The 19,463-nt window shown below is 38.5% G+C and overlaps 1 protein-coding gene across 2 annotated transcripts in view; it reads right to left on the bottom strand.

Moving 5' to 3' along the window:
- DNM3 (dynamin 3) overlaps positions 1-19,463 on the bottom strand; it is a 169,316-nt gene that overhangs the window by 122,168 nt on the left and 27,685 nt on the right. Inside the window, exons 6-14 of one of the 2 annotated variants that reach the window (XM_058842696.1) lie at positions 19,290-19,450; positions 17,530-17,672; positions 15,634-15,769; positions 14,637-14,704; positions 13,807-13,945; positions 12,593-12,679; positions 10,560-10,630; positions 7,070-7,118; positions 5,423-5,452 (exon numbers count right to left, since the gene is read on the bottom strand). In XM_058842696.1, the coding sequence (XP_058698679.1) occupies positions 5,423-5,452; positions 7,070-7,118; positions 10,560-10,630; positions 12,593-12,679; positions 13,807-13,945; positions 14,637-14,704; positions 15,634-15,769; positions 17,530-17,672; positions 19,290-19,450 (884 nt within the window). The remainder of the gene's footprint in view (positions 1-5,422; positions 5,453-7,069; positions 7,119-10,559; positions 10,631-12,592; positions 12,680-13,806; positions 13,946-14,636; positions 14,705-15,633; positions 15,770-17,529; positions 17,673-19,289; positions 19,451-19,463) is intronic. The other variant, XM_058842697.1, reaches the window with a different exon arrangement.

The raw sequence follows: 19,463 nt of genomic DNA, 5'->3' as shown, positions 1-19,463 counted from the left end.
AGGACTGAATTGATAACTAAACCAAAAAAGTTGCACCTGAAAAGCAGGAAATTGTATTGGGAATGCAGATAATCCAAGGGTATCAATTTCATTTCAAGGAAGATAAACGTGTTTTCCCATTTACTACCAACCAGCACAGGAGGGTAAGAAAATCCAAAAACCAGACTAAGTTTTCAGCCTGTATGAAAATCTCTAAGAAAGAATTGATTTGAGGGATGAGAGAACTGGACATGATTCCTGTAAAGAGACTCAAGGGAAAGAACAAGCAGATGAGATGGGATAGGCTGTTCCACAAAGATTTCCACAAAAGTGGGTCAGGCCTTTTAATATTTGTGTTTATTGGGAGGAGGAGGGGGAACCTAAGTGGAGAAGGGCATTAGTGAGTACAAACACACATGGAATGCTTGCCTAAGTGCAAGTTAAGGGAAACACTGATAAGAACTTGATTACCCATCAAATCCTCATTTTATTTTATGATGTTTATTGAAGTAAGATTTTAACAGGAAACAAGTAATATATATACACAGCCAGTGTACTGGCCTGCAGGCAGCTGCCACAGGACAAGTTGTGGAACCAAACTAATTCTATTTTTTCTTTCTGCACTGAACTATAAAAAAAGCAAAGGGGAAAAAATTTTGGGGAAAAGCAACAAAATTAAGGTCCTCCATTCACTTGAACTTAGTTCTGCAGCAATGAGAGCTATTTTTGTGCAACAGACTAATTCCTTCACAGCACATGTGCACATGTTCCCATGCTATAAAGCAGCTGAAATAAGAGGCTGGGAGAGAGGATGCTGTTGAGCCACATTGTCTGCAACTGAAAATGCAATGTTGCTCCATATAAAGCTCATATCCACACACAGGAAGCCCAGGCAGCCTGGCCAGCACCTGGTTTGGAGGAAAATGTTTTGGAGAAATATCTCAGGGAAGATAAAAGATTTGAAAACTGAAAATAAAGAGGTGGTTTCTAGTAGCAAACCAGGCAGGAACACCTAAGCAGGAGGTTCAAGAACCTTACAGGTGATGAGCACTTCAAAGGGAAGAGAAGGAGAACTCTCTGCTTGTTCCATCCTCTTCCTCACCACAGGCTCTGCAACAGCTTAATAAGAGTCCAATTTTCCCAATTTGACAAGAAGGCGTTTGTGGTAGAGGTCTCAAAGCAGACCAAGACAACATTTTAAAAACTAAATTATACAAACCATTTAAGAAGCACTGAAGGTTTTAGTACTACTAAGGCAGGAATTGTGTCATGCTCCAGTCCAACACATCTCCCCATAAATGTGCAACCATCACGGGGTTTGGACAGAAACAAACTGACATGCTAGGACAATCCCTGGTCACTGTCTCGTAAAGGAAGGAATTTGCCAGTTGTTTCCTCAAAAATCCTGTGTGCCAAGGATTAGATCCAGCTGTCATTCCCACACAACCCTGCAGGAAGAGCAGGACACCAACCTACAGCGATATTCTGGGTGTGTGGTTTTCGTGTCAAATTTCTAGACCTGTTTATCTATATCCCTCTGGGAAAACAGAGTACTGTGTTCTGTAAAATATCCTGGACTCTACAACAGGTCATAACAATCTAAAATACTAGGAAGCTGTTCCAGGGGACACCAAGAGGGAGAAGATGAGCTTAGTGTGCTAAGCTTCATGTCCTTTTCACTGAATTTTCCTGTTTCCCAGGCATATTCTGTTAACTATAAAAAAGCTACACTTACAGAAGACTCAGCATCAGTGTTAGATGTAAAGTAGAGGGAGATGTTGGACCAAGGTGTAATGCAAGAAAAAGTGAGATTAAGGAACATAGTTTCACTTTCCAGAGAATCTGAATGACATCTTAGACTCTGACCAAATTCTCAAAAAAAAAAAACCAACAAAACAAAAAATAAACCCTCAAGCCGTACTTTAGAACTGTTTCTCCACAGGCAATAAGAAGGAAATATTTTCAAAGACACTTTTGAAGTTAAAAATTCTCTGATAGTTATTATTTTGGAGTTCTTTTTAACTGTTGTGTTAGCTATGTTTTACAGTACCTCTGCTTGGAAAATGAAAGCACTGCGTTTCATTATTGTTCTCACTAGTTCATTTTCTCACTGGCTTGTATCTAAGAGATACATTTCACTATTTTCTATCATATTTCTAAATGTCATTCTGTGCAGAGCGGATGTTAGTGAAATGAGTTATGAACCTCAGGAAGGTGAAAAATATGGGCACAGCCAGAAGCTACTGGAGACAATATTCTGACCGGTAGCTGGACTCCATGCACAGGATGAACAAGAGATGACACAGTTCCTTCCTTCAGGATCCTGATACCTAATCTGGGTGACTGAAAAATGAAACTTAAGAGCCTCTGAATGCACATGAAAAAGCCACAAGGAAATAATTTTCTCATAGTTTAGCTTCACAAAACCCAAATAATATTTGCTGTCCTTACTCTCCACCACTTCATGGATAAACAGGAAAGCAGGATTTGACACAATAAGCACAATTTATGTGTTGCTGCATGACTTTAATTGTATTAAATCAAAGAAGGCATTTGTAAAAGAAATATATTTAAGGAAATGGGACACTTTCTGATTGTCTAAAGAAGTATTTGAAGGATGATTTCATGATAAGTGCGATACATGAAATTGGGCAGGCAGAAACACAAGTGTGAGAATCATGGGACTGGACACTCCCACAACACCACAAGTAGCAGCACTTGTTAATGTAACACCATTAAAGTTGTGTTGTGTAACTCCAGTGGAATAATTCTGAACACAGAACACAAATCCCAGGACCACTCTACCTTCCAGTCACTGTCATTACAACACGTGCTACTGAACAATAAGCACATCGAGAAAATAAAAATCAGAAAAAGTAGGGAAAAAAAAACCAAACCCTTAAAGCTGTTGGTTCTCTGGATTCAGTCATGAAGATCCTCACACTACAGAGGCTTTAATGTATTAGAGGGGAAACCTACTACAGTATTTCACTGTAACTTGCCAAATGTCACTGCAAAAATGGATCAGATCTGTTCTGATACTGAACATAACCAAGATCTTGGGACATTGCTTCCCTACAAATCACTGCACAATGTATTGCACAACTTAAGACTAGTGACAGTGCCTAAAGTCCTAAAAACATGTCTGCTCTAAAGAAAGATTTAGTCTTTACTGGAGCAAAGCTCTCAGGGGTGAAAAATTGAATCAACTTCCAAATATACTTAAACAAAGACTAAGGTAAATCAAACATGAAGGGACATTAACCTAAAAAATAAATAGTTAAAGGCCATCTAGAACATCAGTACTCCCCTAGACTTGATAAAGTGAAAATTCAAAACCAGCAGGTCTTACGCTGCTAAATTTTGAAACATTTTTCAATGTGTTAGCTCATGGCCACCACCTCTTTCATAGAAATACTGATATTTCTTAACAGAACAGCTTTGTCATGATTTTTCACGACCACCTCACTGACCATGGCACAAGTCTTCATTTCCTTCTCGTTGCTTAAAAAAATTGTATAAACATTTTTTCCGTGGGTCATGCAAGATAACAGGATTTAAGTGTATCTGAAGAAAAGAAACAGCAAAGTATGCTACAAATTAGGATTAAAAGAAAAAAAAAAAAAAAAAAAAAAAGAAAAGGAAAAAAGGGTTACTAGCAGAAAAAGTACTTATTAGAACTATAGTTCAGGCCAGCTGATGGGGTCTGAAGGCTACTTGTGTCCAGAAGAAATTAATCAGAAAATTAATCAGATTGTTGGTGTAACACTGAAGAGAGGCAGGTCAAACAAAGCCCGCAGACCCAAACCTCCACATCACCTGGACAGTGCCTTGAAACTCACAGCTCACATTAAGCCACTTCTCCAGTTACAGGGCTACTAGGAATTGTAGCTGTAGTAGTACAGATATTCTGTGGCAGATTTTGCCACAGAAGAAAAGCACAGAATTTCCTATAAATTAGATATAATCCTCTATAATTTGAGTGTCTTGCATTCTCACACACAGCAATTGGGCACATGGAGCAATGCCACTTTCATCTTTAAAGCTTTATCGTGAAGGGGAGCTTAAAACATTGAATTTTAGTCACCAAGACAAATCTCAGCACACAACATACGTAATTAAGAGCGGGTCAGCTTTCAGGAGCCAAACCTTGCTGGTGTGCTGTGTAAAACCAAGCATTGCACAGATTACTTCAAGCAAATGAGAAGACAGACTAACCTGTGGCTTAAAAAGAAACTTTGTGGAGTCAGGTCAAAACCTCAGGCGGTAGCAAAGAAAAGACAAACAAAAAAGGCCAAAGATTAAGTGTGAGAAGATAAATTAGTAGTAGAGGAAAAAGGAGAAAAACATGCTAAGAGGAATTTGCATTATTGTCCAAAAATAAGGTGTTGCTGTGCTTATCTTATTTCCAAGATACACAGAAATAGTTAATGGTTATGTGCATCATTCCAGTCCAAAGCAAGCTACTGAAAAAGAAAAGCAAGGTATTGCAAATCAGCATCCCAGTATTTTTGGGAAAATTCAGTGATCTTGATCTCCCCAAGGGGTTCAATTCAACTGCTGCTAAAATCAGTGCTGCCTAGTCCTTTTTCCATAACTGAACATAAGTTTTGTTTCAAATGATAACTAATAGAATTTGATGATGTGGCAACAAACTGAAAAAATGTACATTTTTTATCACAGATATTGCCAAAGAATACACACAATACAGAAATTTATTTCTTACACCTTACCATCACTGAACTGGTAGTAACTTGTTATAAAATTAACTGCAGTTTAGACAATTAATTCTAATTAGTAATATTAAAGACATTCACATATTTATTTACTCATGAAGTGGAAGGGTTAGAAAAGAGTCTGTCTGTGATATATTGATCCTCCTGGTGCTATGAAAAGAATGCTAAAAAGGCTTTAAATATTTTCATTCATAAAACTCACTTTTTCTATCCAAAGTAATTCCTTGACATAAAGAAACCACCAAGAACAGTACCTGTATCCATCAACAGCACCTTCATTTACACCAGAGCTAATGTTTCCTTTTGGTTACCAGAAAATTATTTGCCCACCTTTCAAAGAGAGGTTTACTATGAATAGAGGCACTTACATCAGATAAAAACTGCTTTCCAGTTATATAATAAAATCAACACAAATTAGTCGTTTCAGTTGGAGAAACTTGGTAAATTATAAAAATATTAATTCATTCTATGCAAAGTCTTCTACAACATTTTAAGTTATTCTAGTTCAGACTGGTAACAGCAGGTTAGTAGCAGTTAAGTGATGAACTGCAATTACACTCTGTTGAGGAAGTGTTACAGACAAGACAGCTTAACATTAAATTGTTTAGCAGCAAGTATTCGACAAACCAATGAGTTAGAGACAAACTTTGCCCTCTGAGAAGCTAAATGAAAAAGCAACAATAAAGCTTACAGAACTTAGCTCGTACAATTTGCCTTGAAGGCGGTAGATTGGTTCCCTGAAATAGCAAATTGCAAAAATGAAGTTTTATTTCAGAAACATTTTCTCATTCTTTTCAACTCCAAACAATCAACTTACAAACATCTGTTTATTATCTCTACAATAAAAGGTTCAGCAAAGTCCTTTATACCACAAGTAACCAAGTTTCAACATTGAATTTAAAACGCCAAGCTTTTTCTTCACTTCTTTAGAGAGAAAACATTCACTCAATTAAGAAATCATTCATTTTATTTGTGTATTTTTGAAGAGCCAGATAATTGGTTGCTTCTCCTTTTATGGGACACTCCAAAGTGATGACAGTCGTTGTGTTTGACACATGTTCCGGCACAGCTAGATAAGGAGGAAATCTCTCCTCAGAGGGGAGAGGCTGCTCTTTGAAGCCATTGCAGTGTTTAGACCTTCCAGGGTTTTGTTTTTTTTCATTTTAATCCAAACCATATATTACATCAAAAATGCCACTCATGCTGGTCAGGCTGTGGGGAACCATCACATCCAAGAAGCTGCTGGATTATTTTAAGAAATATATTGCAAATAACTAGCAATTTGTTGGTGAGAGGAAGAGATTGAATTTCTAGCTCCAAAAAGATGACTAGAACTCTTGTCTACAACAGCAGCAGAATAGGAGACTTTCTGAAATTTCAGGTTTATCACTTGGATTTAAACTCAATGGTCACATTTGAAAACCTTGATCAGGAGGTGAAAGCTCCTGAGCATTGTTTGACCAAATTGCAGGTAAAAACATCAGGAAGATGTTCAATATTGGTAATTAAACAAAATTTCATCGTCTTATTTTTGCTACTATTTTTTATTTCATTCTCAATATGTACTAATTCCATAACAAATTTTTTTTTCTGTTTAAGACTTTGCAAAAACCTCAAAGTGAGCAGAAACTCTCCAAATCATAGCACTTTCCTAATTTTCATCTCATATTAAGAAGAGGACTGATCCTGCTAAGTACTCAGAACCCCTGACCCACACAAAAAGCAGAGAAGGAAGGTAGGCTCAGGAGCACCAAGCACCTTGCAGAATCAATCCCACATTCTTTAGTTAAAAAAAGAAACAATTTCATTAATGAATCTCAGTGAAGATGCTAATTAATCTGAGAGCATCATCATTCTTTGTTTATTTTGAGAAAGGCCTATGGTACATAGTCAACAACTGTGTGATGTCAGCTGAAAGGTTTCAGAAGAGGAAAAGGCAAATCCACATTTGCTTGCTGACTTGCCCTTCACTGCTGTTCAGCTGTGAACACATCAGGAGTAGCAAAATGCACAAAGCACACACAGGCAAGTACTCACCAGCATTTGGGATCCTGAAATTCACAAGTTTGCAGTTAATGACAAAACACCGATGTGTAACATGAGAGATTCAAGGCACTGAACAGCAGGGCAAGGAAGACACTCAGCAGCAGAAATGCTAAACAGTAAATGATGGTAACAATGGAAGTCAGGTGGCTTTGAAAAGTTCAGCAAAACAAGGCAATGAGGACACATTTATGTATATTTGAAGCAAACAAAGCTAAATGATATGCTTAAAACAAAAAATGCAGCCATGAAAGCCAAACAGCTTGGATTAACTTGCACATGCCATTATCCATTCTCTGTTAGGTGCCTACCTGATTTCCCACTGCACTTTTGTTAACCTGACTGCTTCTTTGTTGGGCACTAAGGGAAGCAGAGGAAAAGAGTTATGCTGAAGAAACTTGAACTAAGCCAGTTCCTGAGGAATAATTTTAGCAGTAATAGTTATTTTTGATTCCAGAAGAGAAAGCTAGGTTAACATAGCAAAAGAAACACAGGAAAACCATTGCATATACGTGCATATTTCAACTGCTTTTCTGCCTGATTATATTTGCCTGCTAAGGACAGAAGGGACAAGCACAGCAGACAGTTCCTACCAATCATCTCCTTTGCAGCAACATCCTTCTTGCATTGGTAAAGGTTACTAAAAGCACAGGGAAATTATGGCTCATGTGGGTAACTTTGGAAACATTAGCCTCTATAAATATTCAGAAGAGACAAAAAGCAAGCCATTTCTGTTATTTAGAGCAGTACAGCAAAATCCTCCCCTGCTGGAGGCTCCTTAATAGCTTTGTCTTGACAGTTTGTTTTGGGTATTATTCTAATATTTATATGCACTTTGAGGGTGTAAATATAACCAATGGATGAAGCCATCATAAAGCTGGTTCAAAGCTGAAATCTTATAAGACTAGAGCACATTTGAAATTAAACCATATTTAAAATATTTTGCTCAATTCTTGAATTCTGGTAATCCCAGTTCCTGAAACAAAACACACTCCTGTCTCAAAACCAAACAAGTTGCCATTAATTCTAAAAGCATTTGCATTATGTGGCAGTTTGTTTTAGGCCACAAAATTAAAATATTGCTGGAAAGAGGAAGAAAAGCGTTCTGAGAGCAGGCTTTGGCTACTCAGCCACCAGCACTTCACTGGTGACAGGAAGTTTTGTTTGGATTAGATTATACCATTTCACCAGGCATTGATTCACTGAAGAAAAAAATATCCATATTCCAGCAGCTCCAAAGGCTGCTCTGACAGAGAAAGGCAGAGAGGTGTGCTGGGGTCAGAGCCTGTGGCCAGTCCTGCTGTTTGGTGCTGCTCCAAAGGATTGAAAAGCACCCAACTCAACCCTTGTCTAAATTCTGATCCTGCCCTTTGGACCACACTATCAAACCAGCAGTCCACATTCTGTCTGGAAGAAGATCCACAAGGATATTTATTCCATGTGTCTACTCAGTGTGTTTAGCTCAATCATCCCAATCCTTTTAACCAAACAAGACTGCATGTCCCTGGTGCATCATCTAAATTGCATAAGCTTTGATACATAAATTATGATTAAATGAAATGCACAAAGGAAACACAGCATTAATCTCTAGTTTGTTTTCTTAATTTCACCACCTTAGAAAAGCTAATTATACCATTAACACCATACTAAGAAACCCATGTCTTTTAGAAATAGCCCAGCAATTGGTCCTCTCCTTAACGTTCTAAATACAAATTACTCTTTAAGTAGATTGAAGCATGTAGCTGTTCTTAACTTACACCAACTGGAAACAAACCCAAGCCCAGAATTTTGTCATTTATTCTGCTAAATGAGACAAACATTAATATTCTAAAATTTTACAACTTTATAAATATGCAAATTTGTTGTAAACACTGGCATGGTTAAAGCCCTTTCAAGACAATTCCCATTGCACTGTACCTGCCTCAGGTCCTGTAGTGCTGCAGGGTAGTTTGTAATGTCTTGTGCTCTCATTCTTATGACCAAGGTCCACAGGACTTACACTGTTACTGCAGCCACATGAGACAGGGGGCTGGAAGGCTCAGCAAAGGAAAGGAAACACCAGGGAATCTGGGGAATCTGTAGTCCAGGATGTTTAGAAGCCCCTATGCTACCCAACTTACTTCATTTTCCAGTTCTAACATAACTGCTGTAACAATAATACACTTAGAGCTTCAAATTAGTATTTTCTCCTGTTTGTCTCATAAGTAAATATATTTTAACTTATTCTTTGCTATCCAAATTTTCTCTTTCAGTTGAGCAGAAGTCAACAAGGCTACTTTTCTTCCCATCTGTTCCAACCTTGCTTAAACTTACCAGTGAACTTAAGCCAAGAGTTCACTTACTATCTACTTATGCCCCATACACAGCACTTAGGGATTTCCAGATCTCAGCTGGCAAAAGAGGAAGCAGCTTTCCCAGGAAATTGAATTCCAATTGTAAAGACACAGCAGCAAGGACCATGGAGGGTGCAGGAGCAGCACCCCTGAGGGGAATTTTTCCAGGGGAGAAACACAATGAAATAGCTACAGATACACCTGGAATTCCAGAATCCAATACTATAAAATATGGAAAGTTCCAACTTGACACAAGGAAAAGTCTTTTCACAGTGAGGTGAGGCAAGCATTGAACAGGCTAGCACAGAAAGGCTGGAGGATCTCCAATTTTGGGAATTCTCCAGATCTGATTGGACAAAACCCTGAGCAGCCTGGTCTGAACTCAGCATGGCCCCTCCTCTAAGCGGGAGGTGGGACTATACAACTTCCCAAGGTCACAACACACACCATGAATATACATGGAGTGTTTTTAGCAGCCTTTTTCCTGTCAGAAAAGGATGAAGAGTAGTAAATAGCAGGCAGGTTGTTATCTTGACCTCTAGAAGGCCAGCCACCATTCCTACACCATCCTGTCATTTGTCAAGAGAGCTGATAACAACACCTAGGACCCACAAACAATTCTAGAGAAAGTTCCTCAAACCAAACACATAAACAGTGCCTGGATTTGCCTTCTCCCCTCTCAGCTTACTGAACTCCGTGTTTTAAACCTCCAAGGCACACTGCCAGTGATGTGGACCTTCCTTCACAGTGCTAACTAGAATTGGCCAGATGTATACATCCTGTTGTGCCAAAATTTGTTGCCAGCATTTCACAGGGCCGAAACCTGTTGTGATTCCAATTGCTGTTATTGCAAATATGGCATGAATATGTCTGAAGGAACATTCATTCTTCAAAGAGTGAAGACATCTTCAGTGCTTTTACTAGTGTCAAAATGTTGGTATGAAGTCCCTGAGGCACAAATTGCTGGAAACTGAAGGAGAACATTCTGGAAAATATTCTCACAGCCTTTTCAATTAAGCGAGGAGAACGTCAAACCAGGCCCTGCAGGGCATTCTGCTACTATTATTCTCTGCAGCCAAACAGCAGGCACACTTATAATTCAGTGACATCCATTATTCTGAGTAAAACTGTTTCACACAGAATCACAGCTCCCAAAGTATGCATTAATAACAATGTGGAAAGACCACCAATATCCATTTCTGTGGTCCTGAAATACGTGTGATTCCAGACCAAGACATGAGCTCCAGCTCCAGTGAAACCAGGCTTGTGAACTGGGTGAAGACTCCCCTGCAACTGGGACAGAGTTCAACATTGTGGCTATTGAGAAAGAGCATGGTCCTGCATGTTTGGGGCTCTACAGCCTGGATCTTCACTGTCACACTTCAGGACTTATGTTCTGAACTTAATAAAAATACCCTAAGCAAAAAAGCCTGGAAGTGTCTTTATAACAAATTTTCCATATACTTACTTTGCAAAGCCGATGAAGTCTTCATGGTTGGTGTTGATATAAGAAACCTGGATATCAATGAGCAGCAGCATCTGTTATGGGAGACAGGAGAGTAAAACAGGATGGGTATGGTGGAAGAGAGAGATTGAAGAAAAAGAAGGTAGAAAAAAACCCAGAACTCTTGAGTCCTCTGCATTACTGAATATTGTTTTCATAATTGTTCAAGCCAAAAGCAATATTTTTTAAATTCCACCGCTTCTGTTTCTGTGCTTGTTTAATAAGTTAAGACTACAGAAGTCCTATTCCCTCTTCCTACTTTTTTTCCTAAAAAAGACCTCATTTTTCACTCATTTTTCACCCTCTTGGCTCTTGTCCATTCCATTAAGATCAATCATACATGGGCAGAGAGAATGTTAATAACAATATAACACAGATTCCAGCTCTGCATTTTGCAAGTTAAGCAAATTTCTGCCTATCTGGAGCATTCCAGACAAGCCAGCAAGGTACCTAAACCTTAAACCTAAAATCCAGGTACCTTCACTTTCTTTAGGTATCACACAAAGAAGTGTAAGTAATCCAAGTCCTGGCCCAGGAAATGTCCAGCCCAGGTACCAGCCAGCCATTCTGGTGTGTAACATCTGGATTGAGAGATGGGCTACCAACAAAATAACACAATGGTTTGTGTACTTATCACTTGTCAGTCCTTCAGTAGCCCACAAAGAATTTGATTCGATCTTGACAATCTAACTCAGCAAAGAACGTGCTAAAATATCAGCAAAAATTCCTTCCCACGCTCCAACAGGCTCTGGAATATGCATGAGACTGCACTTCATCCCTGTCTTTTCAGACTTCTATTTATCAGACAGAGCAAGGAAGGAACCTATTGTTACCAAAATGGTGGCATTTAATCTCTTTAACCTTATTTCTGCACAGTTCCTCAAATATGGCATCACTCCCAAATTCTTCACAATTTCCAGAAAATACTAGATGCCTCACTTTGACTCAAATCCCCACTATGTTTTTGCTCCATTTCTTACCTCTGAAAATATTCTCACTCCTGTTTTTTTAGGATTACTGCTAACATCATAAATAATGATGTGAATGTGACAATAACCTATTTGGTCCATTTTTGGCATTTACAAAAAGCCTGTATTTTGTTCTTTGTTCTAAGAAATAGTAAGGTGTGTACAGACAATGAAGAACAGGAAAATAAAACTCAATTATTTTAAACAACTTGTATTCTCTCCAAAATTTTGAGATAACAGTGTTCTGACTAGAACTCCCTGCAATTACAAGCCCAGCTAATAATTTTTTTTGTTAAATTTTTATGACTACATCTGCAGCACAGATCAAAGCAGCAGGATGTGCTGCACAGCTCCCTAACTTGCACAGGGACAGAACTAGGGAGCCAGGAGTACAGAACAGCTGAGGAGCTCTCCTGAGTTCTTCTTCCCCAGATATTTCTATTGCCACACTCTGCACTCTCCAGACTTCACTTCCACTGGATTTACTCACATGTAATCTCAGATTTGCAGTTTCCTGGATTTGGAATGTTTGGCTGAGTGATGAATGCTTTAACCAAATTTCTCTGAATTTTTATTTGTTTTTTAGCTTTTTTTTGAATTTGAAGGAAAGCCTGTCACTCCCTCAAGGGTCCCAGTACAATTGCTTCTGAGCCTCACTGTAATTTAGGTGAGGGGTGGGTGCATGGGGTGGGTATATTAAAACTACCTGGAAATGAAGTAGAGATAAGCTATTCCTGTGTGCATTTGTTTAATCCATATTGATTTCCCACAAACAGCTCTAGTGGCCCAGCTAAGAAATTGGCAAACTGGCATAGGAACAAGACAACACTACTTAACCTTTCTGTAACAATTCTAGTCTCTGTCAAAGCTCAGTGGTAAAGAAGCAATTTTGCTTCCTCTCTAAAATGTGCAGCCTACTTAAAAAAAAAAAAAAAAAAAAAAATCTTTCATTGTCCTACTGCACTTTGAGTGCAGAACTCTTCTCCATCACACACTCCCCAAACTGTCACATCTCCTATTTATTCTCACCTGATCCTTGGTCTTCTCTTCTCTTTCACGAATGTAGCCAGCAACAATTCTTTCTGTTTCCTCACACAACCTTGGATATGTTGCCAACTGAAACACAGAATTAATAGAAATTGACAATTGCAAAGGGGCTTCAGTGGAATACAAACAGGGCAGCATTCAGCTTTCCTCTTTGGAAGAAAGCAGATATTCTAAATGCTTGGGACTAGAAGTCAAGGACACTGCAAAGCAAGCCTTACTTGCTGCTGTTCAGAGACTGGAGAGACCTAAACCCTTGGATTGTTGCTGTTCTTTTCCTCCAGGGAACACTGAGGAAAAGCCACTTTGGACATATGAAACACAGTCTATCTGGGGTGAGGTTTCTCTCTCTTCTACTGGGCCCAGTTCCAGAGTGGTGCTTTAAATGATTTCCAAATTTCTTGTTTTTTAAAGGCTCCACCTTGTGGCAATATCTTTACATAACAATACTGATCATAATTATGATAACAATATTGATATTGATATTATTATTATTAAGAATAAGAATAATAAGAATAGTAAGAATAATAAGAATAATAAGAATAATAAGAATAATAAGAATAATAAGAATAATAAGAATAATAAGAATAATAAGAATAATAAGAATAATAAGAATAATAAGAATAATAAGAATAATAAGAATAATGGAAAAAGCAAGACACAGTGGTAAATTGCTTCTCTGTGTTCTTTGTCTTCTCAGTTTTAAGAAATATCTCTTTTACTTGCTCATTGGTATAAAGAATTTGGGTTTTTTCAGAAAAAATGCAAGAGGAGATTTCTCAACAACCTCATCATACCTGTGCTCACACCCCAGAATCACTCCTGTACTTACTGTCACGGGGTGCCCTGCACTGGGATGGAGGGACAGGCACATGGACAGGTGAGACTGCAAAAGCAGCCAGTCAGCTAAGAAGTGAAAACATGGTTTAAAGGAGGAAACTGAGGGCATCTCTTGACTCAAGAAACACCTCTCACTATAAGAATCAAAACAAAGGAATCAAAAAAAAATGAACTTTTCCATCATTACATTATTGAGCAGTTTGTAGAAGTTGTGATTAATTACCTGAAGGAGTCCTACTCTGTCCAACAAGTGACTGAATCAGAAATCTCTTGTAACACCATAAAATGCAAGACAGGCTTGCTATTATGTACTATACCATTACATTTTACTTACATTACCAGATCTATGTGCAAGCTACCTTTTTAGTGCACTTCTTGACAGTGTTGATTAACTCTTGCATCACCAGATCCACACTTTTTAAGCAAGGTCCTTTCAGCTTAACTATCTGTTTTTTAACAATGGCTTCAAACGCCATATCTGGAGTGAACAAACCTGTTCTGTGGACATAAAAGAATATGTAAGACAGTAATAAAAACAACAGGCAAGGAAGTTTTTTTTTTTACTAAATTGCTCAAATCTTCATTTTCAGAGCTGAGTAATCACAATCCCTACACAAACAGACTTCCATATGACTGAACTTGCTTCCTTCTCAAAGCAAGTGTCATTCTGAGTAAGAATATACTCAGAATATAAGATTATAAGTAGAAACATGCTTGAAAGATGGAACTCCATCAAGAGGACTGCAAAACTCTAAGGAGTACTGCTATAATGCAGTAAAGCCTCAGCTGCAGTGCATCAAACCTTAGGGATGAGTGGCAGCTGCAAGCACTCCATGCACAATCCCTTGCACAGCAAATCCCTAAGAATCCTATGGCTGCACTTTTCACTCACACCAAAAAATGAGGTTTTGTTACTCAGAGTCTGACATGGAGAACTTCAGAGTTGGTCACTGCAGAGTAAATGAATCTATAAACAGCTAGCCATAGACCCAGGTCTAAACAAATGGGCCTTGCTTCTCTTCCAACACTGTTCTCCAAGGTCTACCTTGGCAGATAAATTATATAAAAAAACAAACTAGAAAAGCACACCCAAAAGTTATCATTTCACTATGATAAATCAAGACCTCTCCAGCAATCAAGCAAGGAAAGTTCAAAGACTGCACCAGTAGGAAAACATGGGAGCACTTGCCTGATCCCGTGTATGTTCTTGATGGCATAACTTATCTCTCTCCGCAGTTCCTTCTCGTTGAATTCCATCTAGGGGAACAGCAGAACACAAGAGCACATGAGGGGAAGGTTTTAACAAAACAGAAAATATCCCCTCTCCCTATTTAACCATAAGACAAGCAATTTCAGCTGCTAAAATAGTAATTACTAATTACTCTAAACAATGAGTAAGCATTTTAAAACGTTTTAGCACTAAGGCTACAGGCAGCAGTAAATATTGTTGAAAATCACGCCCTCTTCCATTCCAGATATACCAACAGCTGGAATGATTTTGAAGAGTTGACAGAGTAAGCCAGGATCAGGATTTGGAAGACTCCAGGTTTTTTTTGGGGTTTTTTTTTTTAAAGCCTGGTTTCATAGAGTGGTACAACTTCTGTGATTATGATCTGTTTATCCTCCCCTTTGCATTCTACAGTTTTCAACTAAATTTAAGAGAGGAGCTGTCTCAATTATGAAGCAATAAAGCTTTTCTTTAAGTTTCTTCGAAGCCAGTTAGCTGGAAGAGAAGTCAGTGCTGTCACAAATAAAAGGGTCATTACCTAACTCAAACCATCACAGAATGATTTGGGTTGGAAGGGACCTAAAGGACTATTTTCCATAACTCTTTTTAATAGATACCAGCTACTTGAACACAAGTCAAATTTACCAACTGTAAATGTTTGCCTGCCCCATTTAACCAGAAGAAAGATGTCATTTGTGATAAAACAATAGGAGAGCACAGAAAATAGTATGAACTGGGACTATAATTATATTCTAATTCTTGTATTTTAGAATTCTTAGCATATCTCAGTGTCCAATCCTAGAAATTAAGCCAAATGTGTCAATTATAACTTCATGTAATTTCTTCCACAGTTAAAAGCATATTCCTTCAATCAGATCTTTTCTTGGCTACACTACTATCAGTATGAACATAAGGATACATAAATAAAATAAAGCACATCAGCAAGATGGATAAATACCTTCACGAGTTCAAAGGGAAAACGTTCATGGAAAATACGATTGATTTTGGCACCTCCTGAAAGCTCTAGCGTATCAACTTGATCTCCTGATCCTTCAATTCTTTTTTCAAAGTCCACTGAAAACTGTTGTACCATCCTGAATGTCAAAGGAGGGAAGGGGAAAAAAAAACAACAAAACAAGCAAAACCCAGAATAATTTAATCATATTAATTACCAACTCTTATTTCAGTACTATGCAACTAGTACTGCCTATTCAAACATATTTAGTGATTGCCAAAAGTATCTGTACCACTGATTCAGCCAAGCTGCCAACCCATAGAATCCCTACCTACACATATTTCCCTGTACCCCTGCTAATAGCATGATGTGAATCCAGGGCTGGAAAATTCCGAAGAGATTGGAAAGGAACTTCTTTTCCCCGTGCCAAAAGGCAAGCCCAAGAACCAGTACTAACATGGTGATGTGTCAGTACCACAAGCTCCAGCTTACTTGACTCTGCTTTGACTTCTGCAGCAGGAGCATTCAGAAAAACCCACAAGAGAGTTCTCCCAGTCATGGAAAAGTCAAAGGTGATGTTCCTCTGTTTTTGCAACCAAAGCAGCTGGAGTAAAGTTGTGAGGAACTGTCTACTCTTTTGGACACAGTTGTTAAAAAATAAGGAGTAAAGCAGAGTCTTTATCTGGCTCAAGAAAGCCTCTCTATTCAGCTGATTACTTTTCCCTCTGAATTCCAAAGTTTTAATTAGAGAATTAAACCGGCTCCAAACTTAGACATTATCACAATCCAGTGCTATTATCATCTATCCCAGAGAACTGAGAATGCTGAAAACCTCTGAAATCAGCCAGAGCAGGGATGTGACAACAGGTATGTAAGAGAGAAAAACTAGGTACATTTTACACTTCTTCCTTCACATGCCTCCTCTCTATGAGGTAAATTTAATTTGCATATAAACACAGAGGGCTACAACTGAAGAAAAAGAAAATGGGTGTGTGAAAATGGCAGATCTTTCAGGTGAAAAGATAGGCAGTACTGAGTTTCCAGCATCCCTGGAAACAGGCCAAGGAAGGAAGCAGATGCAGCAAAGCAGCAGGTGCTAACTGGTGTTCAACCCACAGCATCAGCATTGTCCTTTCTTCCTTTCTCCCTGGTGCTAAATCTGCAATCAAGATAGGGCTGTGATTTACCTCCACTTGATTCCATGATGAACAGGCATCTCTGTTCTTTGTTATCAAAGTCTCATCAGACAGACTTATTTTGTGGATGAGACCCAAACCAGACAGTGACTTGAGCACTGAAAAAGCTTTCTAGTTCAGAACTGATGATGATAATCGCCAAGAATTTGCCTCGCTGTTTTCTGAAAGCACACAAACTTTTACTGACAACTTCTGCAGCAAAGATTTGTGGGTCTTAGGTGCACAAAATAGGAAGGACTACCATATTTGATTAATTTTCATCTTGCCATCTCTAGGTTCTTTTGGACAGACAAATTTTTATATTAGACAAAGAATCATTCTTTATTCTTCTTCCAGCCTCCTCATCTAACAGACTTCCAACACAATGTCTCTCCCTTCCTTGAGGTCATCTTTTTGGCAGACAGAAGAATGTGTCGACACAATCAGAATCAGTTTTTTACCTTTGATCATCTCTGCAGCCCATCTTCATGCCTTTTCCTTGCTTTTTCCCTTTTCTAGGATTACTAAAATTGATTTAGGGAAAATTCTGTTGAAATTGTAGAATAAATAAAGCGTTCTGGAACATCAAACACAGAATTCTTTGGAGCTTGTGTAAAGAATCCTTAATAATATCCTAATGTTTATATTTAAACCAATCAGTAAGAAGGGGGAAAAAGGCAAAATAAACCCATTCAAAGTGGAAAAGCAGACAAAAGACACTCACTGCAATAGGGCTTTCGTTTTTCTGGTGGGATCTTCTGGTCTGAAGTTTTTGTATACCTCTACTTCATGTTCTATAGAAAGCAGTTGGCTCTGGAGTTTGCTTCTGAAGGCTGGCAGGGTATCCCGAATATGATTGGTAAGTTGCTAAAAAACAAATAAAAGTCTTTTTGAACTGTTAAAAAGATGAAAGCAGGAGCACAACCATTTCCTTCTGACTGCCAACCGTATCAGCCATGACCTCTGTTAGTTTACCAGTGCAGTTCCTTTTGATCTCTGATGCAATGGAGACTTAAAGAACAATCCAATATTCCTGGCACATACACATTGTAAGGAGGCTCAAAAAATTCCTTCATCCTCTCACTCACTGAGCCCTGTTACTACACACTTGTTTAGTTACACCTGGAAAAGTTACATACATTACATGGGTAATTTAAAATTGTCTCTCATCTCTCTGTGCTGATGCCACACTCCTGTTTTGCTGCTTTTCTTAAGGGTATTTCACAATTCCCTTTGTATTTTTTCAGCACAACAACTCCTTTATGCTACAGCCACAAGGCAAAGTGGGAAAGAAAGAGATTCTGAGCACCCAAAGCATGTTTTTACATAGCTAGATATATCTATATATGTTTTAATGTGTTAGGACAGCACTGTCCATGACTTACCTGTGCCATAAATGTCTCGGATATTGTACACATTCCTTAATTAAAAGCAAACTGGACTTCTTCCACTATGCCCCAAACCCTCTTCCCAACCCCAGCCAGACAAGCTATAAACTGTCATACACCAAAATATACAAACTCAAGTTTGAAGTTGCTCAGCAGACTGACAGGCACAAAATCAAAAGCTGGAGTTTCCTTGGAGCACCACCTTGTGGATACAAAAAACCTGAAATATTACCTGAAACCACAATAGGTCCTTAAGGACAGGACTTAGGTAGATCTTCCCATAAATAACATTCTACTCACAGTAAAAGGAGCAGAAGATCAACAGTTCCTACTGAAGTAGGTAAATATTCAAAAGAAGCTCTTAAAAAAGTTAATAGCAATACAAGTCAGGACAGACAAGACAGCTGAAAGGTTTGTGCAGCCTGTGTTTCAGTCTCAAGACTAAGACATATGGATTAAACTTTCAAGATGTAAAACAAGGCAAAACATTCCAAACACAGATAAAAATGTAGGATACAAGCAAGTTCTTGCATCCTGATGAAGACTTTGGCTCTGAGGCACAAATAAATGGCATTAGTAGTCTTTTTGAGCAAGCCCAGAACATTCCATAGCCTGGCTGTCAAGTTACAGCTGCAAAGTCACTGTAGCAAAAAATTAAGCAGACCAGCCACTTACTTTTCTACTTTAATCAGGAACATTCCAGCTGTTTCCAGCTGCTGTACAAAATGGACAAAGCCAGATTGATCTGGTCTTTGTCTGTTCCAGAGGAAAAGCTGCAATTTGACAGTGAGCTGGAAAAAACAGCATCAAATTGGACTTGTGGGCAGCTGAAGAGTTAAATGGAACAGTTGAGGAATAGGATGGTATACTTCCAGGGAGGGAAACAAATCTTATATTTGATCTTCATATTCAGTATTCTGAAGAACAGTGGAGTGCAGAACTGCCAGCAACAGTCAGAAACTACAACTCACAGCAAGCTTTTGTATGTTACAGGAAAGGATGAGTGAGGTTCAGTGACCAACTTCATTTCAATACAGTTTTTATATTGGCACTATGATTACAAAGCTGCCTCTCACCACAAAGGCTCAGGTTTTACCTGGTTTAGAACTTTCTGGAGATATGGTGTTCCCATCCGATCTGCCATGTGCCTGTAGGAGGGGTGGGAAAGAAAGAATTTCCTTTCTGCTAGAAGAGCTGCCTTTATGTCCTTCTTCCCATCAATGTCTTTCTGGCTTCTGTTTACAACACCAATATAACCTAAAAGAAATCA

Source organism: Poecile atricapillus, chromosome 7 (assembly GCF_030490865.1).
Source record: "Poecile atricapillus isolate bPoeAtr1 chromosome 7, bPoeAtr1.hap1, whole genome shotgun sequence".
Taxonomy (NCBI): Eukaryota; Metazoa; Chordata; class Aves; order Passeriformes; family Paridae; genus Poecile; species Poecile atricapillus.
Note: the sequence above shows the minus strand (reverse complement) of the source record. Positions and strands in the feature narration are given on the sequence as shown.